At 36.0% G+C, this 25,168-nt stretch overlaps 5 protein-coding genes across 5 annotated transcripts in view; all 5 read left to right on the forward strand.

Annotated features, from left to right (window-relative positions):
* Window positions 1-25,168, forward strand: part of LOC131015234 (probable glycosyltransferase At3g07620) — a 1,181,237-nt gene that overhangs the window by 363,562 nt on the left and 792,507 nt on the right. The window lies entirely within an intron of this gene.
* On the forward strand, window positions 1,047-1,979 carry LOC131019114 (LRR receptor-like serine/threonine-protein kinase GSO1). Its single transcript, XM_057947797.1, has one exon. It carries the CDS (start codon window positions 1,047-1,049, stop codon window positions 1,977-1,979), a length of 933 nt encoding a protein of 310 aa, XP_057803780.1.
* LOC131015227 (receptor kinase-like protein Xa21) lies at window positions 2,033-5,413 on the forward strand. Its single transcript, XM_057943524.1, has 2 exons — window positions 2,033-4,746; window positions 4,850-5,413. The coding sequence occupies exon 1, from the start codon at window positions 2,229-2,231 to the stop codon at window positions 4,737-4,739; it is 2,511 nt and encodes an 836-aa protein (XP_057799507.1). The 5' UTR covers window positions 2,033-2,228; the 3' UTR covers window positions 4,740-4,746; window positions 4,850-5,413.
* LOC131015215 (receptor kinase-like protein Xa21) lies at window positions 14,532-18,960 on the forward strand. Its single transcript, XM_057943502.1, has 5 exons — window positions 14,532-15,552; window positions 15,628-15,846; window positions 15,922-17,913; window positions 18,007-18,357; window positions 18,461-18,960. Exons 1-4 carry the CDS (start codon window positions 14,646-14,648, stop codon window positions 18,348-18,350), a joined length of 3,462 nt encoding a protein of 1,153 aa, XP_057799485.1. The 5' UTR covers window positions 14,532-14,645; the 3' UTR covers window positions 18,351-18,357; window positions 18,461-18,960.
* LOC131019115 (receptor kinase-like protein Xa21) lies at window positions 21,264-24,107 on the forward strand. Its single transcript, XM_057947798.1, has 3 exons — window positions 21,264-22,185; window positions 22,264-22,483; window positions 22,541-24,107. The coding sequence occupies exons 1-3, from the start codon at window positions 21,264-21,266 to the stop codon at window positions 24,105-24,107; spliced, it is 2,709 nt and encodes a 902-aa protein (XP_057803781.1).

A 25,168-nucleotide genomic window follows, 5' to 3' on the forward strand; every position in this document is an offset into this window, starting at 1 on the left:
TTTCAAGAGGAACTCAAATACATATTCTCAATACAAGAACCTTAGCTCATCAACTCATAGCAAGCCAACCACCACTGATCCTCAAGGTTTCATATTCTTTGAAAACTTATTACTTGTCTTTTTCAACACATGCTTTGTTTGCAAATTTTGTGTAAACTGATTTTATATATATACACCAAAGAAACATCCCCATTCATATGCGATATTAGAAACTCAAATGAGCAAAAGTTGTAATATATTTTACAACCAGTATAAGCTGTACATACGTTTTCTTTTTATTTAGCTGGCCCAATATTATTTTTTTAATTGGGCTGGGGTTTGTAATATTAGTTGGGCCCGTTTCATTTTATTTAGCTGAGCCTTATTTCTTTAAAGAATTGGGCCGATGCATTTCAGATTTTGGGCTGTGCATAATTATGTTTAAACGGACCACCTTGATTATTTAATTAGACTATCATTAATTTAATTAATTCTTTTTAAAGTATAATTTGTATAATAATATTATATTATTATGTGCATATTTTAAGTAATTATTTATTATATGTTTGAAGCATGACATGAAATTGAATTTGCACAAGTAGAACTGTAGAAGTATGATGTGGCTGCTTCTTATCTCCCATTGTATAGTTTTGAAGTGTGGATGTACCTTTTTACTGATTCCTGCTCACTTTAAATTCTCCTTTTGCAAGTGGGACTTTTCTCAATCCAAAGTTTGATTCTATATATCTGTTTCTATATAATCAATCGAGATATAAGGATTTAGTTTGCATTTCTATATCGATCAAGTCTTCGTCTGCGTCTGCGTCTCAACCTCAAGTCTACTTTAAATTATCCTTTTGCAAGTGCGTCTGTTTGTCTCAACCTCAAGTCTTCGTCTTCGTTTTGTCTTCGTCTCAAACGAAAAATACAAAAAAACAAAAAAGACGTCAAAAGCCACCACCCGTGAAGACTCTCAAGTCTTATAATATTTGTGTATATATGATGATTATTGGATGCATTTATTAGCGACTTAATTATCATAATACAATCACAATTAATTTGCAGCCATGGACAAAAAGCTTTATTGCATTTTGCAGTATGCATTCCTAATCACCATAACCTTCCCAATGCTTTCTTCTGAAGCCAAACAACCTATGAGTCTTGCAACTGATCAAACTGCCCTTCTTTCACTCAAACATACATCTCTTTTACTTGCAACTAATTGGACCAATTCGAGCTCCGTCTGCAGCTGGATTGGCGTCACTTGCAGCTTGCGCCACCACAGAGTATCTGCCTTGAATCTCTCCAACATGGCTCTCTCCGGCACTATTCCACCACAGCTCGGACACCTCTCCTTCCTCGTCTCCCTCGACCTCTCCAACAACCATTTCTATGGAGATTTGCCGCAAGAGCTGTCTCTCCTTCGCCGTTTGAAGTTCATATCTTTCCGACTCAACAACTTCACTGGAGACATCCCTCCGATGTTGGGTCAGTTACCAAAATTAGAGTACTTGTCTTTACGCAACAACAGCTTCATAGGTTCCATCCCAAAATCGCTCTCAAACCTCACAAACCTACAATTGCTTGACTTAACTTCCAATTCTCTAAGTGGAGAAATTCCAAAAGAGTTGGGAAGACTTCAAAGTCTGAAAACTCTGTATGTTCAATCCAATCATCTCACCGGTGCTATACCATCAGCCATATTCAACATATCGACCCTTGTATCTATGGCCTTCACAGACAATGAATTGAGTGGAAGTCTTCCAACAGACATGTGCCGTAATCTTCCAACTCTTACTGTGCTAAGTCTTTCTGACAATCAGCTGAGTGGCACGATTCCCTCAAATCTATCCCAATGTTCACGGCTTGAGGTGTTGAGCCTCTCTTACAACTCTTTTAGTGGGGAGATACCTTCAGAAATCGGCTACTTAACATCTCTGCAGTTGTTATATCTTGGTGCTAACAATTTGAATGGTATGGTTCAAGTCCTTATCACATAAATTTGTGCAAATGAGATTTGATTAGTTTCATGACATTTTTTTTGCCAGGAATACTACCACATGAGATTGGCCATCTTCAGAGTCTGCTTACTTTTGCTGCTGAAGGCAATCAGATTGCGGGCTCAATTGATTTCAATATTTTCATGAATATGTCTTCTCTGCAAACCTTAACACTATGGCGTAACAAATTCACGGGGAACCTTTCAAGGGATGTCGGGAATATTACCATGCTAACAGAGCTACATCTCCATGAAAACCATTTTACAGGTACAACAGAGTAATTTTCATGTAAATTGTCTATTTAGCTACAGTTTTGAAATCTCATGTTTTGCAGGGCTTATTCCCACTGAATTTGGCCAACTTTATTTGGAGTCATTATTACTACAGTCGAACAGCTTGAGTGGTTCGATTCCACATGAGCTCTTTAACATTTCAACTCTTCGGATGCTTGCACTTGGCGACAATGCTCTGTCAGGGGTTCTTCCAACCCATTTATGCCATGCCTCTCCCTTTCTTGAAAGATTGATTCTTGGCATAAATTCTATCACTGGAGCAATACCCAACACTATTTCTAACTGTTCTCGACTCACAATTCTCTCAATTCCTGAAAACAAATTCAGTGGTTATATACCTACTCATCTCGGAAACCTAAGACTTCTCCAATTTCTTTCTATATTCGGCAACAATCTTACCCAGGCACCATCTTCTTCCTTCTTTACTTCATTGACAAATTGCAGGTCTCTAATTGGTTTCGATATTTCTGATAATCCTCTAAATGGTGTCATTCCAGCTTCTGTCGGGAACTTATCTTCCTCACTTCAAACATTCGCTGCCGACAACTGCAAATTCAGTGGCAGCATTCCTGTTGAAATAGGCAATTTAAGCAGTTTGATTACATTGTATTTGCCACGCAATGAGTTATCTGGTAATATTCCACTAACTATAAGCCATTTGCATGAACTTCAAGGATTATATCTGCTTGATAACATGCTGGGAGGCTCAATACCACATGCTATATGTGATCTATTCAGCCTCAATACTTTAGTTATGAGCTATAATCAATTTTCAGGCCCAATTCCTAAATGTCTAGGGAATGTCTCTTCTTTAAGAAATCTTGGTCTAGACTCCAACATTTTGAATTCTAGCATACCATCAAGCTTATGGGGCCTAAAAGATTTGATCAATCTAGACTTGTCCTCAAATTCATTAAATGGGTCACTACCTCTAGAGATGAATAACTTAGGAGCAGCGATCTATATAAATATAGCAATGAATCAGTTGTCAGGGTCAATTCCGAGGAATATCGGAAAGTTACAGAATTTGGCTAATCTGTCTTTGGCAAATAATAGACTAGAAGGTTCTATTCCTGTGTCTATGGGAAGCATGATCAATTTGGCAAATCTCGACTTGTCGTACAACAATCTCTCTGGTTCAATTCCAAAGTCTTTAGAAGCACTTCAACACCTCGACTACTTTAATGTCTCTTTCAATAGTTTAAGTGGAGAAATTCCTAATGGAGGTTCTTTTAGAAACTTCACTATGGATTCTTTTAAGGGTAATGAGGCATTGTGTGGAATCCCCAAGTTCCATGTCCAAATTTGCTCTTCAATTTCTAATCACAGATCAAAGAGAAAGAAGGTGGAACGAGCTTCATTTATTGTTTTCGGGGTTGTGGCTTTCATCTCAGTTGTTTGTTTGGCCTTTATAATTGTCAAAAACAAAAGGAAAGATAAGACGACTAGAGAAGTTGATGAGTTGATATTCATTGTGCCGGAAAGAATCTCTTATTATGAATTGCTGCAAGCAACGGAAAGATTCGATGAAAGCAATTTACTTGGCACTGGGAGTTCCTGCTCTGTTTATAAAGGAATTCTTAACAATGGGAAGGATATCGTTGTCAAGGTGTTTAACATGCAGCTAGAATGTATTTCAAGAATATTTGATGTCGAATGTGAGATACTACGTAGCATTCGACACAGGAATCTGACAAGCGTCATAAGCAGTTGCTCCAATGAAGAGTTCAAGGCATTAGTACTTGAATATATGCCAAAGGGAAACCTTGAAAAATGGTTATATTCCCACAACTATTGCTTGAATATGATGGAAAGATTGAATATAATGATTGATGTTGCATCTGCTTTGGAGTATCTTCACCATGGTTATTCAATGCCCATTGTACATAGCGACTTGAAGCCTAGTAATGTGCTGTTAGATGAAGACATGGTTGCCCATGTAAGTGACTTTGGGATAGCAAAATTGTTATGCGATGGAGATAGCTCTGTGTTAACCAACACGCTAGCAACATTGGGTTACATCGCTCCAGGTGAAGTTTCTCTGAATATATTGATTGCACTTCACTTTCAATCAATTAATTGTGGCTTCCTTACTGAATACTCCATGATTTTTGTTGTTCCAGAGTATGGTTTGGAAGGGCTAGTTTCAACAAGGTGTGATGTGTATAGCTACGGGGTGATGTTGATTGAAACTTTTACGAGAAAAAGGCCTAGTGATGATATGTTTTGCGGAGATATGAGCTTAAAGAGATGGGTAGAACTCTCACTTTCGGAGATCCCAAATGAAGTGATAGATGCCAACTTAGTCAGGAATTTGGAGGACGAAATGATTGGCAAGAATATGCAGTGTGTATCATCCATACTTGAATTGGCTCTTAAATGTTCTGCCGACTCTCCCAGGGATAGAATCAACATGAAACAAGCACATGCAGAGTTGCAGAAAATTAAACACCGACTTTCCCAATGAGATTCAAGTAAGCTATTTCAAAGTTCTATGTTATTTCTAAGATAATATTGTTCTATTACGATTTACTGATTTTCCCAATGATATTCGTGTTTCACATATCTTTCGTGAAGGGAACCAAGTTGCTGACATTATGGCAAATCCAAATACTCTGACCGGTTGGTGGAATCATGCTATTCCCTTGATTGAGGAAGCCGTTCAAAAGGATATTCATATCCCAAATTTCTATCGCAAAGTTAGCTACTGATGTCTTCTTCTTTTGGTGGCTTTGATGAGGCATGTAGTGTTGAAGATTTTGAAGAGGCAGTAGATGCTAATTGGGGTGAGGCACTGGATAGTGGTGAGGTGGATGACATAATGAATGGAAAATTTGGCTTGGTCCTTTTGTTGGTTTTTGCTATCATTGTTAATTTGTTCTTCTTGTTTCTGCTTTTTTTTTTCTCGTTGTAATAGACGAGTACTCTTTTTCCTTTACTGGTATTTTTTTCATTGGATTTTCGCCAGAAATGTTTTAATGAGGCTCGGCCCTTAGTTAGCGACTTTGTGCTTTCAAGGGTTTGTTAGCGACTTTGTGCTTTCAAGCGTTTGTTAGGTTTTCTTATTCCAAATATATAACTGAGTTAGCAAAGTCATGTTATCTAGTATGTTGATAGAAATTTTATTTCTATTTATTATCACTATTAGTTAAGTCATGAATTTATTCCGGCTTGTGAAGTGGGTTTAATCTAGATATTATAACAGCAAAACGAATTAAATCTTCGGATTTAATTTAGAATTATTTTACAGCCTATTGATTTTGGCAAGACTGGAAAACAGATATTGTAATACGAGATTTATTAGAATAGTCCGTTACAAACACGCGATGTTAGCAAACCCGAATCTATTATTATATGAGATGCAGAATGGCAAACACATAAGGATTTTATTTCATAGATCACCTCAACCTTTTATCACTTACAATCAACTTTGATTCCTACTCCCTACCATCCTACTACACCAACTCCCAACAGCTCACTTTCCCATCAGCCAAACCTCCCTTGCCCTCCTTCTTTAGTGCTTCATCAACCAAAGAGAAACAAAGAGCCTATTCATTGCTCTGCCTACCTTGAAGGAGGTAAGTTATTGTCTGTGATTATCCACACCTGCATTTATTGAGAAGAATAAGTATGATTATTTCAGTTAATCCTTCATTTACTTCAACTCAGCAGCCAACCAACACAATTATACTATCTCAGTCTACTCCCTCCTGTTATACGATTCCTTTAAAGAATGCATAGCATCATCAGTTATAGATAAGGTAGCAAAACCAAACCATAGACTGCGCTTATGCATTGAATACCGAATGTGAGTGGCACATTACATTCACAGAAATTAGAAACCACTTCGACAAACCAAATGAAATACAAGACGAAACAACGAGATTTACGTGGTTCGGGAAAACCCCTACATCCACGGGAGAGTGAGCCTCTGTTATTGAATCAAGATCGAAAGAGAATTACAATCACACAACCCTCACCAATTAGAAAAACTGGATCAAAGAAAAGAAACACACAACTCTCTTACAGATGCTCTTTTCTCTCTGTAACTCTACTGAATTAAAAAACACTCTAAGGAAGAAGAAAATCTATACAAAGATCTACGAGCTTAAGCAGTCAAAAGCAACGCTCCAGATCAAAGGCTGCAAATCAACGGCTGTGATCCAGAAGCTTCATAAGTTGAAGCATGCAACGGATATGCCATGCTGTTGCATAACAAACTCTTATTTGCATAAATTGCAAATAAGTCCTCAAACACATATGAAATATGTCATCCCAACCTTCTCCTCAAAAGCATGCAGAGACATTATCATAACACACTTCAACACAAGAACATAGACTACAGACATATGTCTCACAACTTTCATGGCTATTCCTTAGCACACTAGTAAAGACCACACCTTTCTTGAACAAGCAAGGGGTAGAATACAACTTAGCTTTTTGATGATGGTTCCCTTGTTCCTCTCATTTCTGTGAAAATACTTTATACTTGCACACACCCACAAATATACCATCAAGGGAGTTCAACTCGTAAATTTTCAATTCGGGGGTGCTCGAGCCCCCTGGCTTCCCCTGCACTTGTAAAATTGAGTAAGTTTTACATTATATGTAGATCAAAGCTTGAATCTTTCTTTCCTCTATCAATGGAAAAATCAAATTTACCTTGAAAATTAAGGTACTAGCAAGCAGAAACAAGCTCGAGTTAGAGATATAACTAATGATTGCACAAAAGAAGAGAGAGAGATAGAGAATTATACATACCCCGATGAATTCTAGCAATAATACAAACTCAACAGATCTTGGTTATATCCCATTCTTGGAGGTCTTCTCAACAGAAAACTGGTAATCCAATGTAATTGATCAGTCTACAGAAACTGTATGTAAATGCAATTGCTACTACTTCTATAAACTAAATTGGCATTCATCTACCAATAGTTCATCACAAATACTACTGTACAACCGGTTGCACCGTGCAACTGGTTTCCAGAATGACACTACTTTTATTCGGAAAATGACACTTGAACATTTTCGAATGACACTACTTCAACATACAAATGACACTTGATGATCTTCAAATGTCATTTGTATGTTGCACGGTGCAACCGATTGCACGGGAGAGTGCCTCATAGTTCATTAGAGCCCTATCTCCACTTCTCATACACTTCATCATAGTAAGGTAATCAAATTTTACAGTGTATCTATTAAATACAGTATGCTTTGGCAAATGAGTTTTACAAAATCAAGCATGAATCAAATCTTCAGAAGCGAAAAGGCCTCCGAAATTTTGAGACCTCTAGCACGAAATTTTGTATTATGATGTATAACAATGCTTTCAAATGTTCAAATGTATTCTGATATCATTGCTCTATGCAATTCACATTGCTTTCTCATATACTAAATTACCATTATTATTGGTTGTATCAATTTTTCTTATCTACTGACGCAGTAGAAGCATAGAATAACATACACAATACTACTTGTTGAAAACTTTGGGACCTAGCAGTGGATTGCGTCATGTAGCTACTCTTTATTCATGCCATCTCCATCAACTAGAGTGAGAGATGTTTTAATTTTTTTGCCCATTTAATTTTTATTAATTGAACCAATGACTAGTTAATTTGGATTGTCATTTAATTAATTAAATTTCTCATTAATTATTTCTCTACAAGTGTTATTATATGCATATAATTATTTGATTATATGTTTTAATATATATACTAAAGTCCTACCAATTTATGGAAGAAAAATATTTTTAAGTTGATTTTATGCTCAAGTTGAGTTTTTAAGTAAATGTCGAGCAAGGACATTGTTGGAACCCTTAGCCAAGAAAATGAATTTCAAATTTTATTTTGAAAACCCGGGTGTTGCGAATCAAGTTAGAAAGTGATGACAAGTTTTAGGACTACGAGCTTAAGTTGAGAACTTATCTTGTACGTCCTCCAGAATAAGATATATAGGTTCTCTATTAAATTGTTTGGGTTGTCTTCAAATCAGGTGAGACTTTATTTACAAAATGTATGTTTGAGCTAATAAGCTCGGTTTTATGAAAAGTTAAAGTTGATGGTTCATGCTTAAAATATTTTTGTTCTATATTGGTTATTGTTTCTACCAGAACATTGTTGACTCTGCCAACCATAATTGTGTACCTACATCAGAACCTGTTGTCTCGAGAGATTCGATGACAACCAGTTGTAGATAGCCCAAATAGATGAGCCAGGAAAATATGAGCTTAGATTATTTTTAGTATGAATGGAATAACTTGTTTAAAAAATATTATGTGTTATATTCTTCAAAGCATGAATTATCCTTTCAGAATAGCTTTCAAAATATTTTTAAATGGCTCAGCCCACTGAGTATATTAGTACTCAGTCCTGCAAATATTTTCAAAACCTTTTGCAGATTAAACAGTTGGTGGTGATAAGTGAGGCTAAGGAAGAGGTTGTTGTTATTTGAAGAATGCTTTGTTTTACTTCCGCTGACATAAATTCACTTGGTGAATATTATCTATGCCTGGCTATCTTGATAGTTTTGGACTGTTTTAATCTGAATTCCAGTTTCTAATATTTTTCCCTAGCGATTGTTTTCCTGCATATATTAATTTCCTAGTATAAAATATCATTTTGGTCTCAGACCTTCGAACTTCCGATCTTGATAGGGAGAATAATTATATTATAGTGTTGTACTTGTTAACATTAAAATACGATGTATTTTTCGATTAATGAAATGATGCTAGACTCTAAGGGCACAATACCCATTTAATTCAAGTAAAGCCTAGTAGTCCTGTCACATAGCCCATTTCTTATTCTCCCGAGAAACTGGGGCGTGACAATACTAGTATATCTAAATAGTTTATTAAAACACTGAATAAAAGTTTACTTCTTGAGTAGTTGTTCCATAAGAAAGTTCATGTAGAATATATAAATATTCTAGAATATTCAAGGTTAGGAAGTCTTAAGTAGAATCTAGATTAATCTTAACTTGTAGATAATTCTAGATTCATATGAGGATCTAGAGACTTTGTACCATTTGTAATCAAGCAAGAGAAGCTAACAAGCTAATAAGAAATACACCTTATCAAATACACTCTATAGCCTTCTTGGAGACAAGAGCTCCTCTCTAAAATTCATATCTATATTCTACACACACTACACTCACAATATTCATCTTCACCACTTCTCTAAATCGCTCACCACACTCAAACCACTATATAATCACCTCCATTTTTCTAACACTGTTCCATAAGAAAGTTCATGTAGAATATAGTGGTCGGGGATTTTCATTGTTTTTGTTTTATTTCTGCTTTTTCATCTTTCTTGAAAGCAACAATTCAAGAAATCCTAATGATTTGGGCAGATCGGTAGTTAATTATTCCTTCGTTTAATCACAATATATCCATACCAAACACAAGGGAGGCACATACGCACCAAGAAGTTACCAGATAGAAGGCCCTTTTTAATAATTCAATTTTGTTTCCTTTTTAATAATAATAATAATAATAATAATAATAATAATTTTGCTTTTTAATAATAATACCAAGAACTTCACGCATATAGAAGGCCCTTTTTACATTTAGAATTAGAGGGTAGGGTTAATATAAAAACCCCTCTTAAGATGAAAACTAGGAACCAATTTAAAGCCATTGATTTAAATAAAATAGAGGGCTGAGATTAAACTACATATGCACAATTTCGATTGCATAGATGCACAGTTTCAATTGCATAGATGCACAATTTCGATTTGCTTGAGTATTTTGCATTGTTGGTTTCAATTGCATAAATTGCATATTTTTTAAGTGCACAGTAAAATATAATAGATGCACAGTTTCTTTTGTTGACTAAATCCTAACCATTAGATCTAATATTTAAAAGGTCAAGATTAGGTTCCTAGTTCTCATTTTAACAGAGGTTTTTATTAGAACCTCTTCCTAGAATTAGATCTACAATTACTCACTTCCTAGTTTTTCTCCTTGTTCCACGGTAGCCCTGTGTCGGCGGCGGAGCCAGGAATTTAGTTGAGGGGGGCTGAATTTGTACGGTTTTTTTGGGGGGGGCATTTTGTATATTAATTTTAGACATTTTTTTTTATTAAAATACAAGCATAATAGTAATAATATCACACAACATTTTCATAAATTATATAGTTTCAATACACTGCAAAAACAAATTTGGGGCATTCCGTACATTTTAGACATTTTTTTTATTAAAAGAAAAATGTAATAGTAATAATAACGAATAACATTTTCATAGATTATATAATTTTAAATAACAAAATTAACATTAAATTAAATATATATGCGGGGACATAACAAGTAAATCAACTTTTATAAGACAAAGTTATTTTATAATAGGTATATATATTTAAGAAAAAAAAATTCAAAATTTGGGTGTCTCCATGTGGCTCCGCCAGGCTGTGTGATATTGCCTTAAATCTAGTGGACCCATTAATTAATATAGTGGTAAGGAAATTTGTTTTTCAAGGTAATATGTAAGTTAATCAACTTGAGGTAAGTCTGCTACAACCATCAAGGCTTGGAGGCAACTGCCTCTCAGTTCATGCTGTACAACACAATTTTGAACAAATGATCCTTTTGCAAGTGGGACTTTAATTTCTCAATCTACTTTTGCAAGTGGTCTTCGTATATCTCAGTCTCGTTAAGTGACTGGGGTCGACATTTGTATGGATCTCTACGAGAGAGTAGGTATGGAAAACTCTCAAGTCAAGCAAGTCTTGTAATATTTCTGTATATATGATCGTTGCAGTTATTAGGGACTTATCATAATACATTAATCACAATTTGCAGTCATGGAGAAAAAGATGTATTGCATTTTGCCATATGCAAATACTCTGACCGGTTGGTGGAATCATGCTATTCCCTTGATTGAGGAAGCCGTTCAAAAGGATATTCATATCCCAAATTTCTATCGCAAAGTTAGCTAATGATGTCTTCTTCTTTTGGTGGCTTTGATGAGGCATGTAGTGTAGAAGATTTTGAAGAGGCAGTAGATGCTAATTGGGGTGAGGCACTGGATAGCGGTGAGGTGGATGACATAATGAATGGAAAATTTGGCTTGGTCCTTTTGTTGGTTTTTGCTATCATTGTTAATTTGTTATTTTTTTTTTCCTCGTTGTAATAGACGAGTACTCTTTTTCCTTTACTGGTGTTTTTTTCCATTGGATTTTCGCCAGAAAGGTTTTAATGAGGCTCGGCCCTTAGTTAGCGACTTTGTGCTTTCAAGGGTTTGTTAGCGACTTTGTGCTTTCAAGCGTTTGTTAGGTTTTCTTATTCCAAATATATAACTGTGTTAGCAAAGTCATGTTATCTAGTATGTTGATAGAAATTTTATTTCTATTTATTATCACTATTAGTTAAGTCGTGAATTTATTCCGGCTTGTGAAGTGGGTTTAATCTAGATATTATAACAGCAAAACGAATTAAATCTTCGGATTTAATTTAGAATTATTTTACAGTCTATTGATTTTGGCAAGACAGGAAAACAGATATTGTAATACGAGATTGATTAGAATAGTCCGTTACAAACACGCGATGTTAGCAAACCCGAATCTATTATTATATGAGATACAGAATGGCAAACATATAAGGATTTTATTTCATAGATCACCTCAACCTTTTATCATTTACAATCAACTTTGATTCCTACTCCCTACCATCCTACTACACCAACTCCCAACAGCTCACTTTCCCATCAGCCAAACCTCCCTTGCCCTCCTTCTTTAGTGCTTCATCAACCAAAGAGAAACAAAGAGCCTATTCATTGCTCTGCCTACCTTGAAGGAGGTAAGTTATTGTCTGTGATTATCCACACCTGCATTTATTGAGAAGAATAAGTATGATTATTTCAGTTAATCCTTCATTTACTTCAACTCAGCAGCCAACCAACACAATTATACTATCTCAGTCTACTCCCTCCTGCTATACGATTCCTTTAAAGAATGCATAGCATCATCATTGGTTATTGATAAGATATTGATAAGGTAGGAAAACCAAAGCATAGACTGCGGTTATTCATTGAATACTGAATGTGAGTGGCACATTACATTCACAGAAATTAGAAACCACTTCAGCCCACTGAGTACATTAGTACTCAGCCCAGCAAATATTTTCAAAACCTTTTGCAGATTGAACAGTTGTTGGTGACGTGTGAGGCTAAGGAAGAGGTTGTTGTTGTTATTTGAAGAACACTTTGTTTTACTTCCGCTGAAATAAATTCACTTGTGAATATTATCCTATGCCTGACTATCTTGATACTTTCGGATTGTTTTAATCTGAATTCCATTTTCTAATATTTTCCTAGCGATTGTTTTCCTGCATATATTAATTTCCCAGTATAAAATATCATTTTGGTCTCAGACCTTCGAACTTCCGATCTTGATAGGGAGAATAATTATATTATAGTGTTGTACTTGTTAACTTTTAAATACGATGTATTTTTCGATTAATGAAATGATGCTAGACTCTAAGGGCACAATACCCATTTAATTTCAAGTAAAGCCTAGTACTCCCGTCACATAGCCCATTTCTTATTCTCCCGAGAAACTGGGGCGTGACAATACTAGTATATCTAAATAGTTTATTCAAACACTGCATAAAAGTTTACTTCTTGAGTAGCTGTTCCATAAGAAAGTTCATGTAGAATATATAAATATTCTAGAATATTCAAGGTTAGGAAGTCTTATTCTAGATTCATATGAAGATCTAGAGAGTTTGTACCATTTGTAATCAAGCAAGAGGAGCTAACAAGCTAATAAGAAAAACACCTTATCAAATACACTCTATAGCCTTCTTAGAGACAAGAGCTCCCCTCTAAAATTCATATCTATATTCTACACACACTACACTCACAATATTCATCTTCACCACTTCTCTAAATCACTCACCACACTCAAACCGCTATATAATCACCTCCATTTTTCTAACACTGTTCCATAAGAAAGTTCATGTAGAATATAGTGGTTTCAATTCTAAGGGAGCACAAATAGCAGTGGTCGGGTTTTTCATTGTTTTTGTTTTATTTCTGCTTTTTCATCTTTCTTGAAAGCAACGATTCAAGAAATCCTAATGATTTGGGCAGATCGGTAGTTAATTATTCCGTCGTTTAATCACAATATATCCATACCAAACACAAGGGAGGCACATATGCACCAAGAAGTTACCAGATAGAAGGCTCTTTTTAATAATTCAATTTTGTTTCGTTTTTAATAATAATAATAATAATAATAATAATTTTGCTTTTTAATAATAATACCAAGAACTTCACGCATATAGAGGCCCTTTTTACAGTTTTGTTTCCTGCTCCCTATTGCATTAGAATTAGATCTAAAATTACTCACTTCCTAGTTTTTCTCCTTATTCCACGGTAGCCCTGTGTCGGCGGTGGAGCCAGGAATTTAGTTTAGGGGGGGCTGAATTTGTACGGTTTTTTTTTGGGGGGCATTTTGTATATTAATTTTAGACATTTTTTTATTAAAATACAAGCATATAGTAATAATATCACACAACATTTTCATAAATTATATAGTTTCAATACATTGCAAAAACAAATTTGGGGCATTCCGTACATTTTAGACATTTTTTATTAAAGGAAAAATGTAATAGCTAGTAATAATAACGAATAACATTTTCATAGATTATATAATTTTAAATAACAAAATTAACATTAAATTAAATATATATGCGGGGACATAACAAGTAAATCAACTTTTATAAGACAAAGTTATTTTATAATAGGTATAAACATATATATATTTGAGAAAAAAAAATTCAAAATTTGGGTGTCTCCATGTGGCTCGGCCAGGCTGTGTGATATTGCCTTAAATCTAGTGGACCCATTAATTAATATAGTGGTAAGGAAAGATGTTTTTCAAGGTAATATGTAAGTGAATCAACTTCAAGTAAGTCTGCTACAACCATCAAGGCTAGGAGGCAACTGCCTGCCTCTCAGTACAACACAATTTTGAACAAATGATCATCTCACAACCGCTCACTTAGTTAATTAACATCTCATTCCCAAATTAATCAGCAATCGAAATCATAATTAAGTCCATTAACCAGAATACTTATGCACAAGTAGAAGTATATATATAGTTTTCAAGTGCGGATATACCTTTTTACTGATTCCTGCTCAGTTTAAATTATCCTTTTGCAAGTGGGACTTTAATTTCTCAATCTACTTTTGCAAGTGGTCTTCGTATATGTCAGTCTCATTAAGTGACTGGGGTCGACATTTGTATGGATCACTACGAGAGAGTAGGTATGGAAAACTCTCAAGTCAAGCAAGTCTTGTAATATTTGTGTATATATGATCGTTGCAGTTATTAGGGACTTATCATAATACATTAATCACAATTTGCAGCCATGGAGAAAAAGCTTTATTGCATTTTGCCATATGCATTCCTAATTACCATAACCTTCCCAATGCTTTCTTCTGAATCCAAACAACCTTTGAGCCTTGCAACTGATCAAACTGCCCTTCTTTCACTCAAACATACATCTCTTTTACTTGCAACTAATTGGACCAACTCCACCTCCGTCTGCACCTGGATTGGTGTCACTTGCAGCTTGCGCCACCACAGAGTAGCTGCGTTGAATCTCTCCAACATGGCTCTCTCTGGCATCATTCCACCGCAGCTCGGACACCTCTCCTTCCTCGTCTCCCTCGACCTCACCAACAACCTTTTCCATGGAGATTTGCCACAGGAACTGTCTCTCCTTCGCCGTTTGAAGTTCATATCTTTCCGACTCAACAACTTCACCGGAGACATCCCTCCGATGTTGGGTCAGTTACCAAAATTAGAGTACTTGTCTTTAAGCAACAACAGCTTCATAGGTTCCATCCCAAAATCCCTCTCAAACCTCACAAACCTACAACTTCTTGACTTAAGATCCAATTCTCTAAGTGGAGAAATTCCAAAAGAGTTGGGAAGACTTCAAAGTCTACAAACTCTAGTTGTTCAATTCAATCATCTCTCCGGTGCTATACCATCAGCCATATTCAACATCTCGACCCTTGTATCTATGGCCTTCACATACAATGAATTGAGTGGAAGTCTTCCAACAGACATGTGCCGTAATCTTCCATCTCTAACTGGGCTTTATCTTTCTGAGAATCAATTGAGTGGCACGATTCCCTCAAATCTATCCCAATGTTCAGGGCTTGAGGTGTTGAGCCTCTCTTACAACTCTTTAAGTGGGGAGATACCTTCAGAAATCGGCTACTTAACATCGCTTCAGATTCTATATCTTGGTGGTAACAATTTGAATGGTATGGTTGAAGTTCTTATCACATAAATTTGTGTAAATAAGATTTTATTAGTTTCATGACACTTTTTTTTGCCAGGAATACTACCACATGAGATTGGCCGTCTTCAGAGTCTGGTTGCTTTTGGTGCTGAACAGAATGAGATTGGGGGCTCAATTGATTTCAATATTTTCATGAATATGTCTTCTCTGCAAACCTTATTACTATTGCGTAACAAATTCACGGGGAACCTTTCAAGGGATGTCGGGAATATTACCATGCTAACAGAGTTATACCTCTCGGAAAACCATTTTACAGGTACAACAGAGTAATTTTCATGTAAATTGGTCTGTTTAGGTACAATATGTGTTTTTGAAATCTCATGTTTTGCAGGGCTTATTCCCACTGAATTTGGCCAACTTTACCATTTGAAGAGATTAGTACTACAATTGAACAGCTTGAGTGGTTCGATTCCACATGAGCTCTTTAACATTTCAACTCTTCGGATTCTTTCACTTGTCGGCAATGCTCTGTCAGGGGTTCTTCCAACCCATTTATGCCATGGTTCTCCCTTTCTTGAACATCTTCTTCTTGGCGCAAATTCTATCACCGGGGCAATACCCAACTCCATCTCTAACTGTTCTCAACTCACAATTCTCTCACTTTTTCAAAACAAATTCAGTGGTTATATACCTACTCATCTCGGCAACCTAAGACTTCTTCAAAGACTTGAACTGAACAACAACAATCTTACCCAGGCACCATCTTCTTCCTTCATTACTTCATTGACAAATTGCAGGTCTCTAACTGATTTGTCAATTGATGATAATCCTCTAAACGGCGTCATTCCAGCTTCTGTCGGGAACTTATCTTCCTCGCTTTCAACATTCTATGCCGGCAACTGCAAATTCAGAGGCAGCATTCCAGTTGAAATAGGCAATTTAAGCAATTTGATTACATTGACTTTGCAAGCCAATGAGTTATCTGGTAATATTCCACTAACTATAAGCCATTTGCATGAACTTCAAGGATTAGATCTGTCTGATAACATGTTGGGAGGCTCAATACCACATGCTATATGTGATCTATTCAGCCTCAATACTTTAGCTATGAGCCATAATCAATTTTCAGGCCCAATTCCTAAATGTCTGGGAAATGTCTCTTCTTTAAGAAATCTTCATCTAGACTCCAACATTTTGAATTCAAGCATACCATCAAGCTTATGGGGCCTAAAAGATTTGATCCAATTAGACTTGTCCTCAAATTCATTGAATGGGTCACTACCTCTAGAGATGAGTAACTTAGGAGCAGCGATCTATATAAATGTAGAAATGAATAAGTTGTCAGGATCAATTCCGAGGAATATCGAAAAGTTGCAGAATTTGGTTCGTCTGTCTTTGGCAAATAATAGATTAGAAGGTTCTATTCCTGTGTCTATGGGAAGCATGATCAGTTTGGCATATCTCGACTTGTCGTACAACAACCTCTCTGGTTCAATTCCAAAGTCTTTAGAAGCACTTCAACACCTGGACTACTTTAATGTCTCTTTCAATAGTTTGAGTGGAGAAATTCCTAATGGAGGTTCTTTTAGAAACTTCACTGTGGATTCTTTAAAGGGTAATGAGGCATTGTGTGGAATCCCCAAGTTCCATGTCCAAATTTGCTCTTCAATTTCTAATCACAGATCAAAGAGAAAGAAGGTGGAACGAGCTTCATTTATTGTTTTCGGGGTTGTGGCTTTCATCTCAGTTGTTTCTTTGGCCTTTATAATTGTCAGAAACAAAAGGAAAGATAAGACGACTAGAGAAGTTGATGAATTGATATTCATTGTGCCGGAAAGAATCTCTTATTATGAACTGATGCAAGCAACAGAAAGATTTGATGAAAGCAATTTACTTGGCACTGGGAGTTCTTGCTCTGTTTATAAAGGAATTCTTAACAATGGGAAGGATATCGTTGTGAAGGTGTTTAACATGCAGCTAGAAGGTATTTCAAGAATATTTGATGTCGAATGTGAGATACTACGTAGCATTCGACACAGGAATCTAACAAGCGTCATAAGCAGTTGCTCCAATGAAGAGTTCAAGGCATTAGTACTTGAATATATGCCAAAGGGAAACCTTGAAAAATGGTTATATTCCCACAACTATTGCTTGAATATGATGGAAAGATTGAATATAATGATTGATGTTGCATCTGCTTTGGAGTATCTTCACCACGGTTATTCAATGCCCATTGTCCACAGCGACTTAAAGCCTAGTAATGTGCTGTTAGACGAAGACATGGTTGCCCATGTAAGCGACTTTGGGATAGCAAAGTTGTTATGCGATGGAGATAGCGCTGTGTTAACCAACACGCTAGCAACATTGGGTTACATAGCTCCAGGTGAAGTTTCTCTAAATATATTGCTTGCACTTCACTTTCAATCAATTAATTGTGGCTTCCTTTCTGAATACATCATGATTTTTGTTGTTCCAGAGTATGGTTTGGAAGGGCTAGTTTCAACAAGGTGTGATGTGTATAGCTACGGGGTGATGGTGATTGAAACTTTTACGAGAAAAAGGCCTTGTGATGATATGTTTTGCGGAGATATGAGCTTAAAGAGATGGGTAGAACTCTCACTTTCGGATATCCCAGATGAAGTGATAGATGCCAACTTAGTCAGGAATTTGGAGGAAGAAATGATTAGCAAGAATATGCAGTGTGTATCATCCATACTTGAATTGGCTCTGAAATGTTCTGCCGACTCTCCGAGGGATAGAATCAACATGAAACAAGCACACGCAGAGTTGCAGAAAATTAAACATCGATTTTCCCAATGAGATTCAAGTAAGCTATTTCAAAGTTCTATGTTATTTCTAAGATAATATTGTTCCATTACGATTTACTGATTTTCCCAATGATATTCGTGTTTCACAAATCTTTCGTGAAGGGAACCAAGTTGTGTGTCATGACATTTTGGCAAATCCAAATACTCCGATTGGTTGGTGGAATCATGCTATTCCCTTGATTGAGGAAGCCGTTCAAAAGGATATTCATATCCCAAATTTCTATCGCAAAGATAGCTAATGACGTCTTCTTCATTTGGTGGCTTTGATGAGGCATGTAGTGTTGAAGATTTTGAAGAGGCAGTAGATGCTAACTGGGGTGTGGCACTGGATAGTGGTGAGGTGGATGACATAATGAATGGAAAATTTGGCTTGGTCTTTTTGTTGGTTTTTGCTTTTATTGTTAATTCGTTCTTCTTGTTTCTGCTTTTTTTTCTCATTGTAATAGACGAGTGCTCTTTTTCCTTTACTTTACTGGTGTTTTTTCATTGGGTTTTCGCCAGAAAGGTTTTGTGCTTTCAATGGTTTGCTAGGTTTTCTTTTTCGTTTTTCTTCTTTTATATAATTTCTATTTCAACAACTGATGCTCAAGGTTTTTCTATCCTTCTTTCCTCCATATTTTATGTTCTTGAGTTTACATAGAATCTTCTTTGTCACAGCTTAAAAGGAAAAATCTTTCTTAACAACGCCTCTGCCTCTCAGATCTCATAATTTTCTTTTACATCCTCCAAAACTACTTTCAATCACTACATTCTATATTCTTTACGGTTCTAAAGAATTCATCTCCAACTTCTCTAGCAGAAATCTTCAACTTTCTTCTCACTTTCCACAGAAGACTTCTTCGTCTGTACAGAAAACTCTGATCTCTTTGTGTGTATATAAGAGCACACCATACTGCACATAACATGTTTAATTATTTTTTTTTTCTCTTTTAAGAAATTTCAAATTTTGACTTTTATGTTTGGCCCCTATCTATTTAATTTTGTTTGGGCTCTTATTTAATAAGTGGGCTGCATTATCTTTAAGATTGGGCCGATTTATTTTAACATCTTTATTTGTTGGGTTTGCCCATTTAATTTATTAATTGAACCAATGACTAGTTAATTTGGATTGTGATTTAATTAATTAAATTTCTCATTAATTATTTCTCTACAAGTGTTATTATATGCATATAATTTTTAGATTATATGTTTTAATTTATATACTAAAGTCTTACCAATTTATAAAAGAAAAATATTTTTAAGTTGATTTTATGCTCAAGTTGAGTTTTTAAGTAAACGTCGAGCAAGGGCGTTGTTGGAACTTTAAGCCAAGAAAATGAATTTTAAATTTTATTTTGAAAACCCGAGTGTTGCGAATCCAGTTAGAATGTGATGACAAGTTATGAAGGCTAAGGCTGATTTTAGGACTACGAGCTTATGTTGAGAATTTATCTTGTAGCTAGGTCCTATAGAAGAAGATATTTAGGTTCCCGATCAAGCTCTATTAAATTGTTTGGATTGCCTCTGAATCAGATGAAGCTTCATTTACGAAATGTATGTTTAAGCTAATAAGCTCGATTTTATGAAAAGTTAAAGTTGATGATTCATGCTTAAAATATTTTTGCTCTTTATTGATTATTGCTTCTTCAGTGTCTCTCCTGTTGAAATTACCACAAATCTAAACCCGGGTGGTTCGGCCGGCCCAGTTAGGACGACGGCATTCCCGCCTTCCTTCAACGCCTTCACGGCCTTATCGCCTTGCCCCGTTGTCATTTCCACATACATAAACCACGATTTTACTTGCAATCCATTTCTGGCGATGACTTATCTTACCAACTGTGTCGAAAACAAGATGGAATTCCTCTGGTAAATCACATGATTTGCAGCCAATCGCAACTGTAATAATTTATTTATTAATGGTGCATTTTATAATTTTTTGGTATTGGGATTGAATATACTGGCCTTGACGTATGAACTAATTTCACACAATACTCACCGACTAATTATTTATTTTATTTATGTTGTTGGCATACAAAGATACATGTATATGTAACGTGTGCATTCTAGTAATTTGTCATATTTTAAAAAGTAATTGGCACCAAACTTTATGAATGCATGCAAATTCAATGTTATGATTCGTAAATTTGAAATTCTTGCCATTGCAATCCATGTGTAGTTGAATAAAATTATTCAAGAATTTGATGACAACTTTTACTATAATCAAGATAAAAAGTCGTTGATTTCTTTATGTGCCATACTCTTGTCCCCCTTTTAATTGATAGACATAATAATCGAGTATCACTTAATATTGGAAGCCAAACAATATATTCATGATGTAATATATTGTGTTTTGAATGAATAATTGTAATTTTTTCAATTTCAAACTTATGCTTCTGTGAAAACATGAAATCTCACAACCGCTCTCACTTCATGCTGTAGAAGACAATTTTTAACAATTGATCATCTCTCAACCGCTCACTTTAAATTATTCTTTTGCAAGTGGGAGTTTTCTCGATCCAAAGTTTGATTCTATATCGATCAAGTCTTCGTCTGCGTCTCCCTCTTTGTCTCAACTCTTCACCTTCGTCTTCGTCTTCGTCTGCGTCTTTGTCTCAACTCTTCACCTTCTTCTTCGTCTTCGTCTGCGTCTTTGTCTCAACTCTTCACCTTCTTCTTCGTCTTCGTCTGCGTCTTTGTCTCAACTCTTCACCTTCTTCTTCGTCTCCGTCTCTGTCTTTGTCTCAACCTCAAGTCTTCGTCTTCGTCTTTGTCTTCTTCTCAGTCGGGTCGACATTTGTATGGACCACGAGAGAGTAGGGATGGAAAACCCCACACCCATCAAGACTCTCAAGTCTTGTAATATTTCTGTATATAGCTTGCAGTTATTAGCTAGGGACTTATCATAATACAATCACAATTTGCAGCCATGGACAAAAAGCTTCATTGCATTTTTGCTTATGCATTACTAATCACCATAACCTTCCCAATGCTTTCTTCTGAATCCAAACAACCTCTGAGCCTTGCAACTGATCAAACTGCCCTTCTTTCACTCAAACAACACATCACCTCCGACCCTTCTCTTTTACTCGCAACTAATTGGACCAATTCGACCTCCGTCTGCAGCTGGATTGGCGTCACTTGCAGCTTGCGCCACCCAAGAGTAGCTGCCTTGAATCTCTCCAACATGGCTCTCTCCGCCACCATTCCACCACAGATCGGCCACCTCTCCTTCCTCGTCTCCCTCGACCTCTCCAACAACCTTTTCTATGGATATTTCCCACACCAACTGTCTCTCCTTCGCCGTTTGAAGTTTATATCTTTCCGACTCAACAACTTCACCGGAGACATCCCTCCGATGTTGGGTCAGTTACCAAACTTAGAGTACTTGTCTTTAAGCAACAACAGCTTCATAGGTTCCATCCCAAAATCTCTCTCAAACCTCACAAACCTACAATTTCTTGACTTATCTTCCAATTCTCTAAGTGGAGAAATTCCAAAAGAGTTTGGGAGACTTCAAAGTCTACAAACACTGTCTGTTCAATTCAATCATTTGTCGGGTGCTATACCATCAGCCATATTCAACATCTCGAGCCTTGTAGCTATAGCATTGAGAAACAATGAATTGAGTGGAAGTCTTCCAACAGACATGTGCCGTAATCTTCCATCTCTTACTCGGCTTCATCTTTCTAAGAATCAATTGAGTGGCCCGATTCCCTCAAATCTATCCCAATGTTCACGGCTTGAGGTGTTGGGCCTCTCTATAAACTCTTTTAGTGGGGAGATACCTTCAGAAATCGGCTACTTAACATCTCTTGGGGAGTTATATCTTGGTGGTAACAATTTGAATGGTAACATCTCTTCAAGTTCTTATCACATAAATTTGTGTAAATGAGATTTGATTAGTTTCATGACACTTTTTTTGCTAGGAATACTACCACATGAGATTGGCCATCTTCAGAGTCTGGTTAGATTTGGTGCTGAATGGAATGAGATTGCGGGCTCAATTGATTTCAATAGTTTCATGAATATGTCTTCTTTGCAAACCTTAGCACTACCGCGTAACAAATTCACGGGGAACCTTTCATGGGATGTCGGGAATATTACCATGCTAACAAAAGTTAGATCTCCAGGAAAACCATTTTACAGGTACAACGGAGTAATTTTCATGTAAATTATCTGTTTAGGTACAATATGTGTTTTTAGCTACAGATTGGAAATCTCATGTTTTGCAGGGCTTATTCCCACTGAATTTGGCCAACTTTACCATTTGGAGACATTATCATTAGATTCGAACAACTTGAGTGGTTCGATTCCACATGAGCTCTTTAACATTTCAACTATTCGGATTCTTTCACTTGTCGGCAATGCTCTGTCAGGGGTTCTTCCAACCCATTTATGCCACGCCTCTTCCTTTCTTGAACGTCTTCATCTTGGCGGAAATTCTATCACCGGAGCAATACCCAACTCCATCTCTAACTGTTCTCAACTCATAAATCTCTCACTTGCTGGAAACAAATTCAATGGTTATATACCAACTCATCTCGGCAACCTAAGACATCTCCGAAGACTTGAACTGTCCACCAACAATATTACCCAGGCACCATCTTCTTCCTTCATTACTTCATTGACAAATTGCAGGTCTCTAACTTATTTGTCAATTGATGATAATCCTCTAAATGGTGTCATTCCAGCTTCTGTTGGGAACTTATCTTCCGCACTTCGAACATTCACTGTCGGGAACTGCAAATTCAGTGGCAGCATTCCTGTTGAAATAGACAATTTAAGCAATTTGATGACATTGGTTTTGCAACACAATGAGTTATCCGGTAATATTCCACTAACTATAAGCCATTTGCATCAACTTCAAGGATTATATCTGTCTCGTACCATGTTGGGAGGCTCAATACCACATGCTATATGTGATCTATTCAGCCTCAATACTTTAGTTATGAGCCATAATCAATTTTCAGGCCCAATTCCTAAATGTCTGGGAAATGTCTCTTCTTTAAGAAATCTTGGTCTAGACTCCAACATTTTGAATTCTAGCATACCATCAAGCTTATGGGGCCTAAAAGATTTGATCAATCTAGACTTGTCCTCAAATTCATTAAATGGGTTCTTACCACAAGAGATAAGTAACTTAGGCGCAACAATATATATAAACCTATCGATGAATCAGTTGTCAAAGTCTATTCCTAGCACTATTGGGAAGTTACAGAATTTGGTTAATTTGTCTTTGGCAAATAATAGACTAGAAGGTTCTATTCCTGTGTCAATGGGAAGCATGATCAGTTTGGCAACTCTCGACTTGTCGTACAACAATCTCTCTAGTTCAATTCCAAAGTCATTAGAAGCACTTCAACACCTCGACTACTTTAATGTCTCTTTCAATAGTTTAAGTGGAGAAATTCCTAATGGAGGTTCTTTTAGAAACTTCACTATAGATTCTTTTAAGGGTAATGAGGCATTGTGTGGAATCCCCAAGTTCCATGTCCAAATTTGCTCTTCAATTTCTAATCACAGATCAAAGAGAAAGAAGGTGGAACGAGTTTCATTTATTGTTTTCGGGGTTGTGGCTTTCATCTCAGTTGTTTCTTTGGCCTTTATAATTGTCAGAAACAAATGGAAAGATAAGACGACTAGCAGAGAAGTTGATGAGTTGATATTCATTGTGCCGGAAAGAATCTCTTATTATGAACTACTGCAAGCAACGGAAAGATTCCATGAAAGCAATTTACTTGGCACTGGGAGTTCTTGCTCTGTTTTATAAAAAATAAAAAAAATTAAGGTGCAGATCTACCCCTGAAGTAGAGGGTGCAATTAAACCCAAACGTTAACGGACACTTAATGGCGTTACGTCAGAGGGGGGAATTTGCACCCTTTTCTCGGAGTTCAGGGGTTTAGTTGCACACAGTGAGTAAAAGGGGTTATACGCTATAGGGCTACTACTTCGAGGGCCCATCTCCACCTTTTCCCTTATTTAATTAATACACTTAAAAAGTGAAATCCTAAAACTATTCACACTACACTCCATACATTTCTTAAAACCCGTGCCGTCCACAAATGGGTACCCATTTTGTGGACGGATGGAGTACATAACAGTATGATGCGCTCATACATAACAAAAAAAAATATCGTTATTTATATCTATTATATATAACTTTTATTACAGTTATAAAAGAATTCACAACTATGAGCTCTTTAATTATTTAGTGTTAGAAACAAAAATATTTTATATTTTTCAAAAAATTATTTTATATATACTAATATTATCTGAATAGTTTATTAAAACTCGACATGTTATATCTTGTCAATGACATTTAACAGAAGCATAAATTAAAAATAGAAAAAATAATTTATAATTATCCATTCAAAATACAACAAATAAATATGATATATAATTAAATTATCATTAATCAACATATATATCGCAATTCCATTAAAATAAAATTATATAACAGTTGGTTGCATAATCAAAACCAATGAACGTTAGAACACATATGTTTCATTATAAGTTCACATTTTCTTTGTACAACAATGCACGTGCGACTACGATTTTCACGCAGCAGAAAAATATTTAAAGAATTAAAGATTTTCACGCAGACACCCTAATATCCAAAAATATTTAGGAATGTAATTAAACGTGCAACGCACGTTCTTTCTGCTAGTAAACATAAGAGGATATAAAAAATTTTAGGCCCCTGAAAATTATGGACACTGGGCGGTCGCCCTCAGAGACGGCCCTACACGGGGGGACGTACTAGTTAAGAAATTGATAGAGTCAAATGAAAACTAAATGTTGATGACTTGTTCCTCTCTTGAATAAGCAAC

This window comes from Salvia miltiorrhiza, chromosome 3 (assembly GCF_028751815.1).
Source record: "Salvia miltiorrhiza cultivar Shanhuang (shh) chromosome 3, IMPLAD_Smil_shh, whole genome shotgun sequence".
Taxonomy (NCBI): Eukaryota; Viridiplantae; Streptophyta; class Magnoliopsida; order Lamiales; family Lamiaceae; genus Salvia; species Salvia miltiorrhiza.